We start from the raw sequence: 20,679 nt of genomic DNA on the forward strand, positions 1-20,679 counted from the left end.
TTTTTTCACTTCCTTAGCTTCCATTGGTGACAACCACCTGGGGGTTTTATTTTCCGCAACTGAGCATCCTTTCGGCTTTGGCCCAGCCGCTTCATCAGCTCTGGATCTACTTGTATTTGTCCTCCGCTCTTCCCCAGTAGCATGTTGGACACCTTCCGACCTGAGGGGCTTATCTTCCAGCGTCTAACTTTCATATGCCTGTTGTCTTTGTCCATGGAGTTTTCTTGGCAGGGATACTGGAGTGGCTTGCCGGTTCCTGCTCCAGGTGGATCACGTTTGGTCAAAACTCTCCACTATGACCTGTTAAGATTCTATACACTCTCATAAAACCACAGAGTTTCGACTGCCAGGCAAAGTCCTTTCTGTGCAGGACATGCAGAATAAGATGCAGTCAAGAGTGTCAGCTTGGCCTTGCGACTGTGGGTGCCCGGTTTCATGGGTGCCATGCAGTGTGCATGGCCCTAGCCCTGAAATTTGTGGGGAATTTTGTTGGTGCTCAGGCACCCAGGGCCCCAGGGAGTTAGCACCTAGCATCCAGGGTGCAGTAGAAGCCTGCTTCTCATCTTATAAGCAGGAAGGCTGGAGAAACTGTCCTCACTATAACTTCCTCTATGGAAATAATGCTGGAATGAGCAGTAATGTCAAACCATGGGTTTATTTCCTGGATTGTGGTAAATTATAACCACGGTTCAGGGATTGAAATGTTACATTCAACCATTGTTTTATTTTCCTTTAAGAACTGTCAAGTGTGCAGAGCCAGTGGGGGAGCAGGGCTTAATACATGTCTCTCTCTCTTTGACTCCCGCTCCAAATTGCCAGCTGCGTGGGCGACAGTTCTGGCCCTTCTCTGGCTCCACTCCAGGGCCACAGGCCAGAGGGATGAGTGGAAGCTACTGGAAGCTAAAGCTCTCAGCTGACTCCAGGCAACTGCAGGCGAGAGACTTATTTATTTGTTAATTTAATGTATTTATATTCCACATTTCTCCCAAATTGGGATTCCAGGTGGCTAGCAACATTTCAAAACATATTATAAAATTCAGTGCAATAAAATAAACAGTGCCTTATAATGTTGGTATTTTAGTTACTTTGCTTAAAGACTAAAACAGAATTCCCTGGATGCTGGGATCAATGGGGGCATATACTCTTTGGTGAGAGAGCCTCAGCAGAGGTTTAAAATTACAAAACATGCAGCAAAGTTAAGTGTGAAAATATAGGCTTTTAGAACTTTAAAATAGCCACTTCTAATTTTATTCCAAAGTTTCCCACTTTCCCTTACAGGTAGCATAGAAAGAGAACACACGTTAAAATATGTTTACTCAAAAACTTTTCAAAGGTCAGATAAGATTCATGTGTTTTTCCATACAGCAGCAAGACAAGACAGGCAGAAAAATAGGCCAAAAGGGTTCAGTAACAATCTAGAGCCTAGCACTCATAAAAAGAACCATGTGAGAGGTTTTACATCTTTGGGCTTATCCACGTTTACCTTTCCTCTGATTTTTCCATGCATGATCTGCGATTTAAAGCTCTTTGTCCCAGTGCTCTTTTCCCTTGCTCCGATTCATCTTGAAAGAGCCGGTTTTCCAGGGGGGGAAAGCCCCTCTGACATGGAGTGTCTGTCTGGAAAGAGTGGGGCAAAAGAAAAGTGTGGCTAAAGCCCTTTATTATGTCTAAAATAGGACTACTAACCCTCAGTTAGTGCTAAAAGTGGTACGGCATGTGTGTGTGTTAATATCTATGTAATATTTCAGTTCATATTCCACCTGTACCCAAAGATGCAATGGAAAAATAGAGGCACCAGTGTCGAGTAAGGAATTGGTGGACCCTCCCTGGCTGGAGGCGGGAGTAACGGGAAGTCCCTCTGCATTCTGCTCAAAAAGGTTCACTTTCGCTTTTGCTCCGCGGTTTGCAGAGCAAGGCGAGGGGGGAAGGACGTCGAGTTTTGGGGGCGCTTTGAGGTAAGAAAATGATCTAGTGCAAATGATTTATGAGTGGGCTCCTCTCAACAGCCCACTCATAGCATCTCTCTCTCTCTCTCTCTCTCTCTCTCTCTCTCTCTCTCTCTCTCTCTCTCTCTCTCTCTCGTTAACAAAACTTCACCCCCAACTAGAGATCCCCGTTACCTTAACTATTTGCGTCTGATCTGTTTGGGAGCAAAATCCCCCTTTGCTTCCCTCCTCCCCTAACCTTTGGTCCCTCTGGGTAGAACAGGGGTTAGCAAACTTTTTCAGCAGGGGGCCGGTCCACTGTCCCTCAGACCTTGTGGGGGGCCGAACTATATTTAGGGGAGGGGAATGAACAAAATCCTATGCCCCACAAATAACCCAGAGATGCATTTTAAATAAAAGCACACATTCTACTCATGTAAAAACACACTGTTTCTCACACCGTCCACGGGCCAAATTTAGAAGGTGATTGGGCCGGATCCGGCCCCCTGGCCTTAGTTTGCCTACCCATGCCCTAAAGCAGGGGTCAGCAAACTTTTTCATGTCAAGTGAGATTGGCTGCCAGAAATTGGGGTGGGGAGTATAGGGAGAGGCATGGGCTGAGAGAAGATTGGTTAAACCTGGCATCAAATCTCACCTTCCTTCCATCTGTCATTTTAGCATCCCCTCATTCTTCTGCATTCAGAGATGAAACAGAAAACAATGACAAACAAATATCCTTATAAGAGCAATTGTGTAATAATGTTGGGTAAACAGTATTATTTTAAATGGGAACAATATTCCATACAAATAAGTGGGGGTTACCATTTCCATTAAATCAAAGGAAAATAAAATACAGAGTTGTTGTACGTATGGTTTCCCTCTAGCCAAAAATTAATCTCTGTTTTCTGCAGTTGGGGTGAATCTCTGGGAAACCAATTCCTCCGCAAAGACTATTGCTGTTGGCCATGACTGTCTGTGGCCTTGTCACAAACTCTCGGGAACCTGGTAAGTTACCTGCATACGGTTATTCAGCTAAGTGAGTGCAAAATGTCAATAAGCCACATACTGCTATAAATTTCCAAAATATAGCTTTCTTGTTTATGGTATGTAACCGTGTAGGTTGGGGGGTCCTAAGTAACTGGCAGGCCTAGCAGTGGGGAGCCAAGATGACTGGAGATGGTTTCATCAAAGTGTACACAGGGCCAGACATTGAGCCTTCCTTGTTCTCGCCTTGCCCCAGTGCCCTTGAAGAGCATCTCTGTGGATGTGGTGGTCCGAGGCTTTGTGGCTGACGTGGTGTCTGAGCTTCGCTACCACAATGAGGAGAAGTCCCCAGTGGAGGTGGTGTTTGTCTTCCCTTTGGATGATGAAGCCGCCGTGTATGCCTTTGAGGGCCTGATTGGTGGGGCGCGGATTGAGGCCCAGATCCGAGAGAAGAAACAGGTATGGAAGGTCTGAGGAGAATCGGGGCCTTTGGCATTGGGTGGCCAGTTTGAGAAGGGAGGCGGAGACTTCCCTAGATAGGACTCTGTGCCTACAAGCAGATTTTGTGTCAAGAAACTCACATGTTGTGCTTAAAAGAAAGAATGCCTAACAACACCCAGTTGCTGTAGTGGGGAGCCTGGCTTCCTGGCCTCTTCTGCTGCTGCTTGGTGTAATTTTAACCTAATGCATGAATTCTAAAGTCACAGTGTAGATTCTACAGTACTTATAATTTACTTTCACAAGGTAAAATTACAAAAGCATGGAAGCTTCGCTGGTAGGTAACCAATTGGTCGACAGCTGTTTTTAAATGGGAATCCTTTCTTGGGACCATACCTGCCTGTGTCCTTGCCTTCCTCACTCCTGATGTTCTTCTCTTCTCCACCACCCAATGCAGGCAGAGCAGGAATATGAGGATGCCTTGAGTGAAGGCCGGCAGGCTTTTCTGCTTGGAAGAGAAGAAAAGACCAGTGACATTTTCACCTGCAGCCTGGGTAACCTCCCTCCCGATGGGGAGGCCACGCTGAAGCTCTCCTACGTCCAGGCCTTGGCTCCGGAGCCCGATGGGGCCATCCGCTTTGTCCTGCCCGCTGTCCTCAACCCCCGCTATGCACCTCAGGGTAAGCACCTGCACCCCCAAACACGCTAACTACCCCCACATACAAGCCTCTTGCAATGCTGCTTTGTTATACCTAAGCTCTGTGGATTTGGAGCAACAGAAGCATTAATGCATGCTCATTTCATATGTACAACCTTTACAGAGATGAGCAAAATAGATTATTTACTCCCATCCTACCAAATTGCCCAGGAACGTGCTTTGAATTGGGTTTGTCCTATGTATCAGCTGACACAAATAAAATATTAAAAGAAACAGTTGCTAGGTTCCTCTTTTCTGCTGGAAAGGCCCAGGAAGGTATTTTGTTACATAAACTCAATTGGAGAAGTGCCATATGTGTGTTTGTTAGAAGTGGTGATGTAAGTGAAAGGAGGGTTGGCTGCATTTTTTGGCAAGGGTTTCTGGTAAGATGGAGGGGGGCTGAAGCCATGTGGGCTGACATGAGGCAGCCTCAAGAAAGGACCCCGAGAGCAGGGCTGATTTCTCTTTGAATTGACGGCTGCAGCAATGGAAGGAGCAGGACCCTCTTGGGATGTGAGCGCTGGGATTTTCCTCCGTCCAGACTCAGGTTGTATATATGTGTAAATAAAACCACATATCATAAAGACACGACAGTCCCCACTGTGTCTCATTTCTAACAGGAAACTCGAACCCTGGGTAATTGCCTGGGGATTGGGGGTGGCGTGTTGTACATTACTGTTTCATGGTGCCTTCGCCTCCAACAGCCTAATTCTTCCTCCCACATGGGGTTGTGTTACAGTGTCTTCCTCCTCATGAGAGCTTGCCCACTGTGTTCAATAACCATGGTGTGCTGGATAGCTTAGTTGGTTAGAGCATGGTGCTGATAACACCAAGGTTGCAGTTTCAATCCCCATATGGCACAGCTGAGCATTCCTGCATTGCAGGGAGTTGGATGAGATAATTCTCATGGTATTCTACAATTCTGTGGTTCTATGATTCTCTCGCTCTCTCATGTACAGGTTCAGAAGGGGGCAATGTCACCAAGAGCATACCACGACTGCCCAAGGGGCAGCTTCCCTACACTCTCGGCCTCAGTGCCACCCTGGAGTCACCTTATGGCATCAACCGTGTGGAGTCCAAATGCACCCTTGAGCCTTTGCACTACAGGGCAGAAGACCGTACGATTGCCCAGGTACAATAGTGAAAGGAACAGCTTCTGAAAAGGGGTGTATTTGTCATTCTCCATTTGAAGTTGCACACACATCCCAAAATCTGTGCTTAGGTCTAATGGCCGACATAGATGTGCTATTTGCTTTCTTTTGTAAACAAATAACTGGAAAGCGAAGAGTAAGCTGGATTGGGGCCATGGCTTGGGAAGGGGAGCATTTGACTCTTGCGACCCCTACAGCCCTGTTTGGAATCTCCCTCCCCATGCTTGCAGTTTGTGAGAGGAGAGCTGACCTTCCACTGTGAATAGCCACCAGGTATTATATTTATTATTATTTATTGAATTGATATACCACCCTGTACACAGAGGTATATTGGCCTTGCTTGGCTGGTTGAACAAATAAGGTGAAGGGGGCAAGCTGGATCTTGGCTTTGGTGTGGGAGAGGAGAGTTTTAACTCTGTTGCCTCTACCAGAATCCCACTCCCATGCTGGGCATTACTGGTAACAAGGGCAGGTGGGAGCCGCCCTCCCACTACGAATAGGCAGCCTAGGGGCAGGATTTCTATTGAGACCACTGTTTGTTTGTTTATATTTCACAGAATTTATATGCCACTTGATTGTAAAATTAAAATAAACACACACACTCAAAGCGGTTTGCAAAAGGGAAAGCAGCAATAAAATTACCACTAGCAAAGTTTAAAAAACAGCTATTTAAAACATTCAGGAATAGTTAAAACCAGGGATTTAAAAATTGATTAAAACATATGTCAGTACTCTACATTCATGGATAGGCTTGCCTATGCAGAAATGTTTTCAGCAGGTGTCCAAAAGCATATGGCAAAGGAGCCTGCCTGATGTCAATACATAGGGAGTTCCAAAGTGTGGATGCTACCCCACTAAAAGATGGACTATGGGGGGCGGGAAGGTTTTTTAAAATCTCTTGCTACCCTGCAGCTTGAATATGACTCTTCGTCACCTTTGGCTATTGGTTTACAAATAAAACCAGTCATGTAAAACCAAACAGTAGGGTTTGGTTTTGGCCTCAAATCCTTTCCTTTTGATCAGTAATAATGCGGATATGCTTACTCTAAGGGCACATTTTAATAATATCGACTAACTGTGAGCTATTGAACCCAGTTCAATGTGTTTCTATTGGCATACAAAGCCTGGGACCCAAGAGAGCTTCTCTCAGTATCTCAGGTTCTACATTTGGCAGGGGAGGTCCTGCAGTTGATCATTTATTTTGCTGCCTGTTATTGAATCAAATGGCACAACCTAGAATTCTCTCATTTTGCACAGTTTTGGAATAAATGGCCAAATTCCATAGCAACGTTTTCGAAAGTGTTACACACATAAACATCTTTGGGAGGAATAGGAACAGAGCTCCGCATTCAAACTCTGCTTTTCCTTCTAACACCAAAGGTCTCCTTGGCCGAAGGGCACCAGTTCGACCAAGACGTGGAGCTGCTGATATATTACGAGGACATTCACAAGCCCAGCACCCTCCTAGAGGCTGGGAAGCCTGGGGCTGCCCCAGGTGAGCAAAGCCTAAGGCAATGGAGGACATGGGGGCAGAAACACAAAGGGTACTGGGAGGTGAAAGGGTGCTGCCTTGGGTGAAAATGCCTAATGGATCTCCTTTCCTTCCGCATTGCACAGGCTCTCTGATGGGGGACCCAGCACTCCTGCTCACCCTGTACCCCAGTGTCCCTGCCCCCAAACCAGGCCAGAAGGCAACTGGAGAATTTATCTTCCTGCTGGACCGCTCTGGAAGCATGGGTTCCTGGACCGATCGGAACTCTGATTCCCCAACACGGATTCAGAGTGCCAAGGTACCCAAGGGGCAAACCTGTTTTGAAGAATAGGATGGAGTGGTAGAAGGGAGGGTAATTGAAGACTGCAGATGAATGGTTCCTTGAAGGAGGCTGGGCCTGTAATGTTGAAATAAATGCTAGAGGTTGGGCTGGGGCACCTAGGGTGACTCCTGCTTTTCTCTCCCCCCTCCCCAACCCCACATTTCAGGAAACCCTGATTTTCTTGCTGAAGAGTCTCCCTCTGGGATGTTACTTCAACATCTATGGATTTGGATCAACCCATGACTCATTCTACCCGTGAGTGTCAAAAGAGTGTCCAGTGTTGTCAGACTCATTACTTCTCTGCTCCTCCATTTGCTCCTATGCTGTATCACTGGCAACGGTTGACACAGGAATCTGAACACACTTCTTCATCTTCAGATGTTGCTGAACTACAGCTCCATAATCCCTGCCTCTTGGATCATTGCCTGCTAGGGCTGTCGGGACTTGTAGTTCATCAACATCTGGAAGGCCAAAGGTTCCTCACCCTTGCTTTTATAGGTCAATGAAATGGAAGGGTTTTTAAAAGTGTCAAGAGATTTGACCCAAGGAGTTAGAAGATCTGTCCAAGCTAGATGGGGTATTTTCACAAGCTAGCTTCCTAGCATCTCCTGCAAGGCACATTCTGGACCCCTAAACATTTCTCACCTCCTCTTCCCTATTTATTCTGCTATTACCCTTTCCTCCTTGTTACCTGCACAGTAAACATAGGCTTTTTCTATCCTTGATGTGGCTTCACGCATTCTGAGCACTGAATGATGAGAAGAGGAGAAGTTTGAATCTGACTGGATGAGTTTTAGGGGAGCAATTAGACCATGTAACAAATAATAAAAGGGTAGTCCTAGTGGAAACGTGGAATGTTGTGGGAGGTTTACAAAATAGCCTGATGGGGAATTGGCTGAGCTTGGGAGGAAAATAGGTCCTTTACTTCCTTGACTCTCCGAAACTCTCTACAGGCAGAGTGTAGAATACACCCAGAAGACCATGTCCAAGTCCCTCCAACGGGTGAAGAAGCTGCAAGCTGATCTGGGGGGTACAGAGATTCTGCAGCCACTGAAGGCCATTTACAGCCAGCCGTGCCGGGAAGGATATCCTCGCCAGGTATCAAGAGTAGGGTTTTTAGTGACCTGCAAAGAGTGGTGGAACAAACATGAAGTTGGTGTTTTTTGTGAAGGTTTTAAGTTATGTGTGTTGTGCTTTTTCTACATAACACCCTGATGTCCATGAGGATACAGAGCAGTTTAAAATTATTTTGAATAAATAGAAAAATGTACAACGCCATGGAAGAAACTTGAGTTGAGACCTCCCTTTGGAAGTGGGAAGGGGAACAGTTATTGGGGCCAACTTCGTCTGTTTGCAGATGGACAATGAATGCAATCTTTGCCTGCAAACGGATGTCAAAGAAGAGAGGCCCCCCACATGTCAATCACCTGCCATTTAAGTTAGCTTGCACGGTATGGAGGAATTAAAGAGTCAGTCTTCCACTCCCTCACACACTTTATACAATTGCAACACCACTAGGATAGGCATTTCCCCCGTTTATATGTGGGGTTTGAATGCAATTGGGGCCTGCAAATGGACTTCAAAGGGGAAATAGGATAGGTTTTGTTACCTCTCTGTTCTCCCTCCCTCTCTCTCTCTAGCTCTTTGTGTTCACGGATGGAGAGGTGTCTAATACAGATAAGGTCATTGCTGAAGTTCAACATCACAGCAGCTCCCACAGGTAAGGCAAGGGAGAGGGAAACCTTAATCTCACAGCTTTCTGCACCTTGCCTAGGTTCACCCCCTCTTTCCCTGACAGGTGCTTCTCCTTTGGCATTGGCGAAGGGGCCTCCACAGCCCTCATCAAAGGAATTGCCCGTGCGGCCGAAGGAAGTGCTGAATTCATCACAGGCAAGGAGCGCATGCAGGCCAAGGTGAGGCTCAGGAGCTCCACATTCCTCTTCTCCTGGTCTCCACCAGTTTCTCCTGAGTTGTGGGTAAACTGCCAGGTGCCCCCTGACAATCCATCAGAGCATGGAATCCCAGCTCTCCCACGCAGCACAACCACTAAGTTTTGGAAAAGATCCATGAAACCTTAATACATAAGGACTGCACCCTCAGAATGATCATTTGGCTCACGCTTCTACACTACTCCTGAACTGCATGTGGAAACTTTGCATTGCTAGTAGTGCCCAATAGCTATACTTTCTTTATGGGACATTTTAAATCACTTCGCTGGAAAGAAACATTGGTTGCCTTCATGATTGCCTGGTTTATTGAGGATTCCTCCTGTTTATAGGGAGGTTAAATGATGTTGCATCAAGCAAGGGTTATTTCACACTTTCCGGTGCATTTTCCTGTTGCTTCCCATTCTGCAGAAAGTCTTATCCTTTGGGGAGGAATCTTCAGTTGCACAATCTGAATCTTCCAGTTTCCTGTGGAATCCTACCTGGGAAGTAGCAAGTCTGGAAGTGCCTATATTTGCATGTTTCTGCTTGACAAAAAAAAAACACCTCAGTTTCTCATAGCACCCGTCATCTGCTTATGAATTCCAATCTTTTTTAGTGCCCCCTATGTGGCACGGTCATTGTGTTGCTCAGAGACTGTCCAGCGGGCTTCTATGTTCAGTGGCTTTTGGAGAAACGAAGATGGCATCTTCACCAGCCCCTCTCCTGACTCCTTTGCAAGCACTGTTCACACAATTTAAAAACAATCGCACATAGAAACTTATTTCTAAGCGATAGTTGAACAGGAACTTTGATATTCTCTTAATGTCATTGCAAAATTCTTTCTTTCCCATAGGCCTTGCAGACTTTGAAGAAGGCCCTGCAGCCAGCCGTGACCAGGATCTCTCTGAGCTGGGACTTGCCTCCTGGTCTGAAGGCTGAGCTTGTGGGGTCAGGCCCACAAGTCATCTTCCAGGGGCAGCGCTGCCTCATTTATGCGCAGATCCATGGGCAGGACCAGGCAAGTAACCACCACCAAGACCTTAACCAATGAATAATCCCTCCCTCCTATCCTAAATACCAAAACCTGCCAGTCTTGGTGTTTTATAATCCCAGAATGTATTGTTCCGAAGGCTTCTTACCCTTTCCCAGTTTTGATGCTTTCTTTTCTTCTGCAGTCTTCAGGCTCCACAGAAGGGACTGCTGTTCTTCAGTACCAGTTCCAAGACCAGACTTTCAAAGAAACAATGAAGTTCTCACTCCAGGCTCAGGAGACTGACAGGTAGTACTGTCACATTTTGTAAGTCTTCCCCCCCCCAACCTTGGACAAACGTGATACGATTTTTTTAATTACAGATAGCATTTGGAAGCCATCAAGTTATAATCCAGATTTGCCAATAGTCAAGGAAGATTGGATTTGGATGGCCTATATTAAGGGGTTGACATCATGCCAAGTGGTCCCTGCATTTATCTCCTGGCTGCCCCCTTTTTCCCATACTGCAGGCTTCCTGTTCACCGTCTGGCGGCTCAGACCCTCCTAAAGGAACTGGAGGGGGCTGGGGAGAAGGGAGAAGAAAAGCAGTGCCTGGCACTGGAGACGAGCCTGAGCTCTGGGGTGGTGTGCTCACAGACGGCCTTTGTGGGAGTGAACATGGAGCTGGGCACAGCACTTCAAGGGCCCCTCAGCCGCCGAGACGTTCCCCATGCATGTGAGTTCAAGGAGATGTGTTTGGCAATGACCATGGATTCCATGTTGGATTCAGTGTCACTGCATCTGCTCAGTACCTTCTAGAAAAGACTTTTGGGGTGACTTGGAGTTGGTTTTACTCAGCCTTCATTAAGATAATTTGGAGATATCCGGTATCCCACTCGTGTGTGTGTGTGTGTGTGTGTGTGTGTGTTTCAAATTTGTTTCTGTCTAAATCTTAGCTTACTTCTACAACATTCCAGCTTGAACTTTCAGATCCAATTGGCATATTTTTGGCTCTTTTAGGAAAGTTTGATCACTTGGTGTTCTCTAAATATTAGAGATACAAGCTAATGAAACAATATTAGCTATTCTGTTAGGGAAGTACACCTGCCTGATTAATTGTGGATTCTGGCAGGCTTTACACTGAAAAGAAATAGTTAAGGCAAAATATTTCATTAAAATTGTTAGAAAAAGCTAATATGCTTCAAAATATCAAACAATATTTAAATAATAATATACATACAGAAGTGAATAGTGGACGTTGAATGAGCACAAGAACATTTCAAACGGTTATCAAGAATTCTAAGGAGCCAGAACTCACCTTTTGTTTTAAAAATAATTCATCCATAGAGTATCTTTCTGAGTTCTTCCAATGGAGAAGAGAAGAAGCCGTGATGATATGATGAGCTGAACTTTAATCCTAAGGCATCAAAAGTCTCCTTAAAATATTTTCCTCAGCTGTGCTCAAACAATTACGTATAACTTTAAACTCATGAGCTTTGCTAATAATATGTAACTTGAAAAGGTTTTTGATAAGTACTCCTTAGCAATGGTGTTACTTAGGAAAAAACTAAGAGTTCAGTGTTGAAAACTACCAGGGGTCTTGAGGTGAGAAGTTACCTATATCAAGCTATATCAAGAGTGAATATAACTCACATTTTCATTCTGTCTCAGTAGGTCTTCTAGATATTCTAGGTCTTAGGCAACAATCCATTCATGAAGCAAAGTTTAATAACAAACTGTTGACAAGTTTTGTTTAAAGCATTTAAAATAATGCTTTAAGTGCTAGAGCAGAGTGATATGTGGTCACAATATCAATGTATTTCCCTCATATCAATGAGTTTCAATGGTCACAACCCAAGAAAGCCAAGATGGTGCTTGGAGAAGGGTTTTCTATTATTTGTGCCCTTAAAGTTTAGCATGTTGAGCAGGAGGAGGAGGGAGTAATAATCTTGGTCCAGGATGTGGCTTGTGCTTCCTTGAGATGGCTTAGCCCTAATTTATGTGAAGGAAGCCATTGAGAAGACTTCTCAGGGAACTTCCTTCAGCCCTGCTGATGTGTTTATCAGCCACTTAAAACTCTCTTCCCTTCTAAATCTCTCTCTCTCCCCCTCTCTCCCTCCCTCTGAATGTTGTTGGCCTACAACTTGAAAATGTGACGATTGCTGACTGAGGCAGATGGATGCTGGAGTCAAACAAAGTGGGAAAGCCACTTGCTCCCTGGCCGAGAAAGGACTACAGTATTTTTTAAACAATGGAGGTCCAGCCTTGGCTGCGGGTGCTGCAGTCCAAATGGGGAGCAGATAGCAAGGCGGCCATAGGAGCCAACTCCTAGGGGCTTTGGGGGGATTCACCCTGCCCCAATAAAATATTTGAAGGGTCTGGACCCCTGCAAAGTTGATGGGCATTGCCATTCAAATTGTTTGTGTGCACCATGTCATATGATCGATTATGCGGGGTTGGGCTTACCTGGGGCCCCCCATATATTTTATTCAAGTTGGCACCCCTGAAGGCGGCAGTTCTTTTGCTGTAGAGTCAATGGTTGCATACACGCCATTTGTCTAAAGCACATTTCCCTCCAAAGAATCCAGGGACCTGTAGCTTGTTCAAAATCTCATTAGATTTGTGTGTTTTTTTCCTCCTTTGTCTAGTACAAGGTAGAATGGCATTGTGCTATGCACAATCTGCATCTCTAGGCTTATCATTTTCACCAAGGCCAACGGCGTGTGGCAGCTCGATGGTTTCCTGCTCTCCTCCTCCCACGCAACGTTCTCCCTTGGCTAAGTTCTCAGGTAATAAAAACACTGCCACCATCTCAACTCTGTTCATGTTCTGCATAGAAGAGTTAAAACACTGAATGCATTCATTTTGTACATAGGCCTTATCTGCAATACTTGTTCCCTTAACTTTTAATCATCTGGGTTAATTTGAGACGTGGCTTTGCCCTAATCTCTGTGAAAGGGAGCCATTTAGAAGACTATTCCAAACTTTTATAAACTACTTAAAAACCTCTTCCCTTCTAAATCACTCTCTCTGGCTCTCCAGATGTTGTTGGGCTACAACTTGTACATGTGACCATTGTTGACTGGGGCAGATGGAAGTTGGAGTCAAATCAATTGGGAAAGCCACTTAAAAGGACTACGGTCCTTAAAAAACATGGAGGTCCAGCCTAGGCTTTGAGAGCAGCAGTCCTAGGCAGGCATAGCATAGGGAGAAGACAGCAGGGCGGCAGCTCTTTGCTGTAGAGTCAATGGCTGCATAAACACCACATATCTAAAGCACATTTGCCACCAAAGAATCCTGGGACCTATACCTTATTCAAAATCACAATAGATTTCTGTGTCTTTTCCCCCTTGATCTAGCTGGTCTATTGCAGGGCAAACGATTTGCGAAAATGATGTCTGGCTCCCAGATGCTGTCATCACCTCCTCCTCTCTTTCAAAATTCTTACTCTGCTAAGGCCTCAGGTAATAAAAACACTGCCACCATCTTGAATCTGTTCGTGTTCTGCATAGAAGAGTTAAAACACTGAATGCATTCATTTTGTACATAGGTCTTACTTGCAATAAGTCTGTAACTGAAATAATGTGAATGGGATATTGAATTGCATGCTTGGCTTGAGTTGCACTTGTCTTTTTTAAATAAAAAAAAATTAATATCACCAGTCAACAGTATATCAAAACAAATAACATACATAAAAGAAAACATGCATAAAAGAAAACATTCATAAGAAATTCCTTCCACCTATTATGACTTCCAATCTCTCCATCATGGGTTCCAAGTTTTCTTTATCAACTGCATATTATTTATTACCTAACTTCAGTTTACCCAAAATATCTATGATTTGTATAACTTTGCAGGAGTCATTCAAAACATGCCAAAGATTTCATATGATTACAATGTTATTTATCCCATTCTCTACTGAATTGGGAAAAATGACAAGGAGAATTTGGAATTAATCTGAGTTGCATTTGTCAGTTCTTCTGACTGGGAGATGGAGGCAGAAAGGGAGGTTGATTGAGGGGAAAATAGTAGAGACCAAAGTGGGCATGGATCCTAGGCAAGTCCCTCCCCCAATTATGTAGTGTTATTAATCCCCTTCTGTATTTCCAATCGGGTACCAGCAATTCAACTTTCAGTGTGTGTGGTATTGGTTTTTGGACCCTGTGAGGTCTAGAAGCTTGCACTTCAAAACAGAACTTTAAACCTCTTGAATGTGCCATGTCAGTACTGGTGCTCACTTGAAAACCAGGGAACAGGACTATGTTGCTGACCCCATCCTCAGATGCCAATGCTTTTTAGCATGGACGTCTATAAACACAATATTTAAGCTGCTGCTTCTGCCTGGGCTCAGGGCCATCTTAAGCATATGTGCCGCCGGGGTGCAAAGATCCGCCCAGCGCCCCCAAAGTTGTTGCCTTTTTTTTGGAAAATCTCTCTCTAGCAAACTTGTTGGTCATAAAACATTGATCAATGTGGAAAATGAATCAACCCACTAAAAGTCAATGTATATCAAACATTTTCTCAATTGGAGCCACGGTTAGTTTGCTTTTATCTCATTAACACATACTGTATGCTTCAAATACCAGTTAAGAGATTTTGGTACTACTGGTCAGATAAAGTTGTTAACATCAACAGAATTCACAACAACAAAAATGCTTGCCCCTAGAATATTTCACAGCTCTTCCCATTCCCAGATGACTCCAACTCAGCCCCGGACTCCCCAACCCGGCGCCCTCAGGAGCGTGGTGCCCGAGCGCCCCTTGCACCCCCTGCTGGAGACAGCCCTACCTGGGCTCCCATCCTGATCATGTGGAAGTCTCCTTGTAAGAAGCTACTCATGCATAGGCTCAGTCAGCGTAAATATCTGTTCCGGCGCAGTACAACCTCACCCACCATGTGTGGTGAATTTATGAAGGAGGCTTTGCTGCCAGGAGTGGGAGACCAAGTGGACTACAAGCCCATTGCCTTAATTACTGTCCTGTGTAAATCGACAGGGATAAGCTTGTCCTACAAGCACTTTTCTCAGTAACCTTGAGCTTTAAGTTTGATGGGCACACTGTGAGGCTGAGAAGCATCGGCTGGTGCAGAGTGCCGCATCCTGATGGAAACTAGACATAACGATAACATAATGTACAGCGACTGCACTGGTTCCTGCAAGTAAACCAGGCCCAAGTATTTAACCCATCAAGCCCTTAGAATATATGAACTGCACCTCTGTGTCAGACCAAAGTTCCAGCATTTTCCCTTGTGCAAAACTGGCAAGCAGAGTTTAAATTGCAACCACTCCCCCTTTTCCTTTGTTTCCTTGTGTCAGTTATTCAGGGCAGATTCCATTCAGCTGACACAACTACTGTACTTTTCCATGTGTAAGATGAGTATTTTTTACATGAAACTAATGTTTTAAAATGGGGGTCATCTTATGCACAGGTAGTGCAGAGGGGGACGGGTGATTGGTGGCTGCGGCAAGGTTTTTATTTGATTCGCTGTTGCTGCGGCAATTGGGCGGGCGACAGGTGGCTGGTGGCGGGTGGTCAGACGTTTGGTGTCTTCTCCATTGTGTGTGATAGGAAGTGTTCAGGCAGGTGAGTGATTTTCAGCATCCCCCTCTCCAGAAAAACTCAACATGTCTTCCCCCATTTTTTAAATATTTAGTCCCCCAAAATAGGGGGTGTCTTATACACGTGGGCGTGTTATACACACAAAAATACGGTATATAGCTAGCTAATTCCTACATGGATTTGGGTATTTATTGTTGTTTTTAAGCTATTGGGGGGAGGAATACTTTGGAAGAACTCACTACAGGAACTGACAGAATTTCAGAATCAAAAATATGAAAATACAGGAAGGGGGACTCTGTGACCTGATGGAAGATCTTGGGTTTCAACCCCCATCAGCCCCAGATAACATGCCTAAAGGACAGGGGTGATGGGAGCTGTAGTCTTTCTGGTTTTCTGGTTCAGCAATTTTATTTTTTTAAAAAAATATTATAATCCACACAGTCATAAGATATATGAAGGCAGCTTACAACATAATAATTATAATAAAATCAGTGTTTAAAATATCCATAAACCATAACAAAAAACACCAATAAAACTTCCTTCGATACTGGTTTGTTTAAACAAAGAGATTCATACGTGAAGACTTGTCTGAACAGTACAGTTAACAGAAGATATCTAAAAAGGCGGCTGGGATAGTCCCTTCCAAACTGGGAGGGAGTCCTGTGGGGCAAAGCATGCAACGCTGAAGGCCCAGTCTCTACGGAAGTCCAACCAAACCTTGGGGGCATGGGGAGCCACCAGAAATGCCTCTTCAGAGGATCTCGGTGATCAAGGTAGAGCATATTAGGAAGTACCACTCTTTGTATCATCATGCCTGTCTAGCAAGAGCTTTGGAAAATCTAGCTAATAGTGTAGATGGGAGAGTTCTGAATGTGGTGGGGAGGCTGCTAGCTGTCTTAATTTATCTTATTTTTATTGCCCCTTGCAGAGCCCACTCCCAAGGAGAAGGAATCGCCTCTCTTGAGCTTGGTGTCTCTGCAAAATGCTAATGGCTCTTGGCCACTTGATTCTGGTCTGGCCACCATCCTAGGCCTGAGTGAGGCTGAGATCTCAAGCAAATCACCTGCCCAGGTAAGGTCTGTGGCGGATCAGTGGCATTGTCTATTGTAATAAAAGCTCTGTTAAAGTGATTGTTGGAAGCAATTAATTAAAAATCTCTCCTGCATCGGAGTTCCTTCTGTGAGTATTTTCCCACTATGGCCATGTTTTATGCTTTCAACGAGAGAGACAGAGAGAGAGAGAAAGAAAGTAGACCTGCAAAAGCAGATGGTTCATCCAGTTTATGGGTTTATTTCCCAAATTGTGGCTAAACTGTAACCAGGTACTGAAAGGTCACACTCAGCCATTGTTTTGTTTTTCTTTAAGAACTGTCAAATGTAATTTATGTACAGAGCCAGTGAGGGAGCAGGGCTCAGTGCATGTCTGTCTTTTGACTCCTGCTCCATATTGCCAGGTGACGCCAGATGCATGGGCGACTGTGCTGGCCCTTCTCTGGCTCCACTCCAGGGCCACAGACCAGAGGGATGAATGGGAATTACTGGAAACTAAAGCTCTCAGCTGGCTCCAGGCAACTGCAGGTGAAAAACTTGTTTGTTTGCTTAATGTATTTATACCCTTTTTTTTCTCCCAGACTGGGATAGAAGGTTGCTTATATTTCAAAACACTTTAAAACACCGAGCAGTAAAACAAAAATAATGAAAATGCATTAAAAATGCCTTTGAAACCATCATGGAAGTTCAGCTTGTCCTAACCAGCCCATTATTCCACATCACCTAACGGTCAGGGGTCCCTTTACCTTTACTCCACTCTTCAGTGAAGAGTGACTGTATATAAGTCACTCTTCAGTGCGACTTAAATACAGTCAGCTAAGTGAGACAGTGCTTACCTGCAGGCTTGCAATCTTAAAACAACAACACAAGGGGGAAAGGGACAGGGAGAAAGAAAGGGAGGAATCAAACTGGCACCATTTCCTAAACTGTTGTTCTGATAATAACCAGCTCGCACCGTTTAGGGGTCGAACATGCCTGATGGAGCAGGGCTTTCGGCACAGCTGATAAGAGTGAACTCTGCTTCCCAGCTCTCCTGGAGGCAGAAAGTTTTAGGCAGCTGGATGCCAGTAAGCTGAGGAAGAATGAAGGAGTGTAGACAGAGGCTGAAGTTTGAAGATCAGTCTCCAACAGGAGTCTAAACTATGCTGTATTTCATTTGAGGTGCTGGGGTTTTCCCACCCCTACTTGATCTCAGACCAATCCACTTTCCCAACAATTTACAGTGTACATTAAAAAAATAAAATAATCCTGGCTCACCACAAGGGTTCCAGTCTGTTAAACTGGGAGGTGCAACTGTCTCCAGGTCCTGCATTAGAGGTTTCTTAAATTTTGGCTGGGGAAGATGGTGATTCCTCTATCATTCCAACTTGGAGAGCGTGGAATGAGGATGACTTGCAGGGCAAAGAGCACACCTGCTTGGATATTGCCTATCCAATTCAGAAGGCAGCGCTTCCCGCTCGCAATCACTATGGGGGACATTTGTGCTTTGAAATAAGGGCAGTCCCCCCAAATAAAAATCCATTTCTGCACCATCCAGTGGTCTCTGATTGCCTTTCTGCCATTCAGTTAATTGCACTTCAAAATGTTTCCCCTTTGTGTGCATTTGTGATTGGTTTTCCCTTCCAGGCCTTTGAAAAAAATGTGTTGCAGCACACTCAGACTTCGCTTTAAAAAATGAGTAAAAGATGGAATGAACAGCAGCCTTCTGTCTTCCTCCCCATCGCACATAGATGGAGTGATCAGTTATTGGCCCTGGAAAAAGAGTTGGGCGCAGGCTGAAAAGTGATATTTGGTGCTGGTAGATCCTAACTCTGCCTCTTTGTTTGTCTGCAGGGTCCCAGCTGGCTCAGTGCGTGAAGGCTGGCAATGAGATGCTGGGCAGCAGCGTGAGCCCAGAGGCTTTTGGGATCTGAGTTTGGCTCTGTAGCCTTGTGCTTTTTAAAACAGGAGTTTCTGCTGCACTCTTCTTTTCTTCTCCTGCCAAAGTATAGCTGGCTGCCATCTCATAAAGCTCTTGTCAGTCCCTGAGCTGTGCAGTTCCTTCTGATTCCTCCATGTCTTCACTGCAAGAAGTGCTGGAGTTTCCTCTCATATGGAGATGCCTTATATTGGTCTGCTGTGCTTTAAGCCAGCACTCTGTGCTAGTGAGGGTACAAAAACAAAACAAAACTGAAAGGAATTACAAACTGCAAAATAAACAACCATTCAGTACTTAAATGAAATTTTATTACAAACCAGGTTTGACCACTTTTCTGCTTTAACCTGAAACCCAAATCACTACCTAAATTTTGAACACAATCTACTGTATACTGTTTGTTCCAGCAGATTAAAACAATAGTTTATAATCTACCTACATCCAAATGCATGCTGTCAGCAGAAAAGGGGAGCAAATAGTTTGAGAGTTAATACTGGACAGGTGGGTACTGAATATGTCTTTTAGTGGAAAAGCCACATTTCTCCTCAGTGTTCCAGACCTTTAAAAGCTCCGGTGGATAAAAGCCTTTATAGCTCTGCAGTTCTAGTCTATGCACTCTGCCAAAGCTGAAGGATGCTATCACCTGATTCCTTATGAAGAGAGAGTTTGCCATTGTGCCTGAAGATTTACCCTACTGCCTACTGGTTTGTCCAATCTACAAGGACTTAAGAGCAGTCTTGTTCAAAGATTTAAAACTCTCAGTTGAGAGGTCTGTCGGGTATCCCATTAACTATTTTTTAGGGGACAGGTCCCCCTACACCTTTGAAAAAAATGGACTGTTTTGCCTTCAGAGCAGCAATCCTAAGAAAAAAAGTTTGTGCAGATGGCTGACACCATAATCATGTATTTTATATTATTTTATATAATTTTTATTTTCCATTTAATAATATACATTCACATCATTATTATCCACTTTACCTCCCTGGCTCTTTAGACTCTATCAACTTTCTTCCCTCCTGCTTCATGGCTTTCAAAATTAACCTTTGTATCATTGCATTTTGTATGTTTTCCAATTCTAATTACTCATTACAAAATAGCTCAACATTTAAATAAATATAGGAAGGTAGGAAATTTCTCATTACAAGTCTTCAGACACCCCTGCTAGTGATGTTAATTGCATACAATAATCTTTCATATCATATAAATGTCATATATATATATATATAATAGAAATTTACTCCAGTCCTTTTGGAATACTAGATCATGTATTCTCATTGTTCCTCTCTTAAGTTTGCATTTCAGCATCATGACAGAGATGGTAGAAATCACAAACGGAGTAAAGGAAAAAACTGCGGCTTTATGGTTTATATCTGTGTAATTGGGGATCAGGGTTCAGCCTCTGATTGCTTGCTGTATTCTGCTGGAGCAAGAAATAAAACTGCTTTTAAGAGAATTATTGGGTGTCACTTGGTTCAATTTTGAATAAATATATATATGAAATGGATTATAGAGTTGATTGGAGGTTGTGTATATATATATATATATATATATATATATACCACACTTAATTTGAAATATTATAGTCACATCTTTTAAAAAGTAGTTAGCCTTGCCCAGCAATCAAAATAGCTTGGCCACCAACACTGCCTACATGCTCAAATGATAATCTCAAGAATGGTAGGACTGGGAAAACACTAGCTGAGTATTTCTCTGCTAGACTCTTATTAAATTTCAATTTCATTGTTCCGCAAGGGACATGACAATAAAGATATCGTATCGTATCGTATCGTATCGTTCCTGGGAATCACATAAAATAGATGGCCAGTGGGGTCATCAAGTGTTCCAACAGTGTTTAGGAAAATGTTATAAGAATTTTAAAGTCTTATAAATATAAAATAGATGTTCATAAATGTACCAAGCAAGCACATACATAAATGTATAGACCACATCTCTGAGACCCACAGAAAAAGTCAAAGACGAGATCTCTCTCTGTGTGTTGCGTTTCCCTTGGGAGGAGCGTCATTTGGTGACGGCTGATCAGGTTCCAGCCGGGGTAATGGATGGTGAATTTCGAGATCAAACAAGGGGCTACTGGAGTATCCTGTCTTTGACTTATCTAGATTGGGCTGGCGTTCTTTATGTAACTGGCCTTTTTTCTCTAAAGTTTTCCTCTCCAAAGGAGTGTTATGGCTGGGTGCATCACGCATATCCATCCTTAACGGCCCTGCCGAATGAACCACAGGACTATGC

General features: G+C 44.1%; 1 protein-coding gene across 4 annotated transcripts; it reads left to right on the forward strand.

The window, feature by feature from the left end:
* Positions 1–1,815: 1,815 nt before the first annotated feature.
* Positions 1,816–19,531, forward strand: LOC310746571 (von Willebrand factor A domain-containing protein 5A-like). 4 transcript variants are annotated; one of them, XR_014540752.1, is made up of 19 exons: positions 1,816–1,955; positions 2,837–2,930; positions 3,166–3,368; positions 3,805–4,027; positions 5,004–5,176; positions 6,576–6,690; positions 6,813–6,985; positions 7,176–7,264; positions 7,963–8,107; positions 8,650–8,729; positions 8,808–8,922; positions 9,791–9,955; positions 10,113–10,216; positions 10,438–10,643; positions 12,556–12,696; positions 13,201–13,358; positions 16,394–16,536; positions 16,919–17,042; positions 18,348–19,531. XR_014540752.1 is itself a non-coding variant. In XM_083580455.1 (19 exons), the coding sequence occupies exons 2-19, from the start codon at positions 2,891–2,893 to the stop codon at positions 18,425–18,427; spliced, it is 2,490 nt and encodes an 829-aa protein (XP_083436581.1). In that variant the 5' UTR covers positions 1,816–1,955; positions 2,837–2,890; the 3' UTR covers positions 18,428–19,531. The 4 variants fall into 4 exon arrangements, 2 of the variants coding, with proteins under 2 accessions (XP_083436581.1, XP_083436582.1); XR_014540753.1 differs by having other exon boundaries at positions 13,267–13,358; XM_083580455.1 differs by having other exon boundaries at positions 13,201–13,371.
* Positions 19,532–20,679: the final 1,148 nt, after the last annotated feature.

The sequence above is a fragment of the Podarcis filfolensis genome, assembly GCF_964270895.1.
Source record: "Podarcis filfolensis genome assembly, chromosome: 13".
Taxonomy (NCBI): Eukaryota; Metazoa; Chordata; class Lepidosauria; order Squamata; family Lacertidae; genus Podarcis; species Podarcis filfolensis.

Bases quoted from the DNA above. Each gene is read 5' to 3' on its own strand.
- LOC310746571 (XM_083580455.1), top strand. From the start codon at position 2,891: ATGACTGTCTGTGGCCTTGTCACAAACTCTCGGGAACCTG. The intron at 4,028-5,003 runs GTAAGCACCTGC...TCTCATGTACAG, and splicing joins CCCCCGCTATGCACCTCAGG to GTTCAGAAGGGGGCAATGTC. The intron at 5,177-6,575 runs GTACAATAGTGA...CTAACACCAAAG, and splicing joins AAGACCGTACGATTGCCCAG to GTCTCCTTGGCCGAAGGGCA.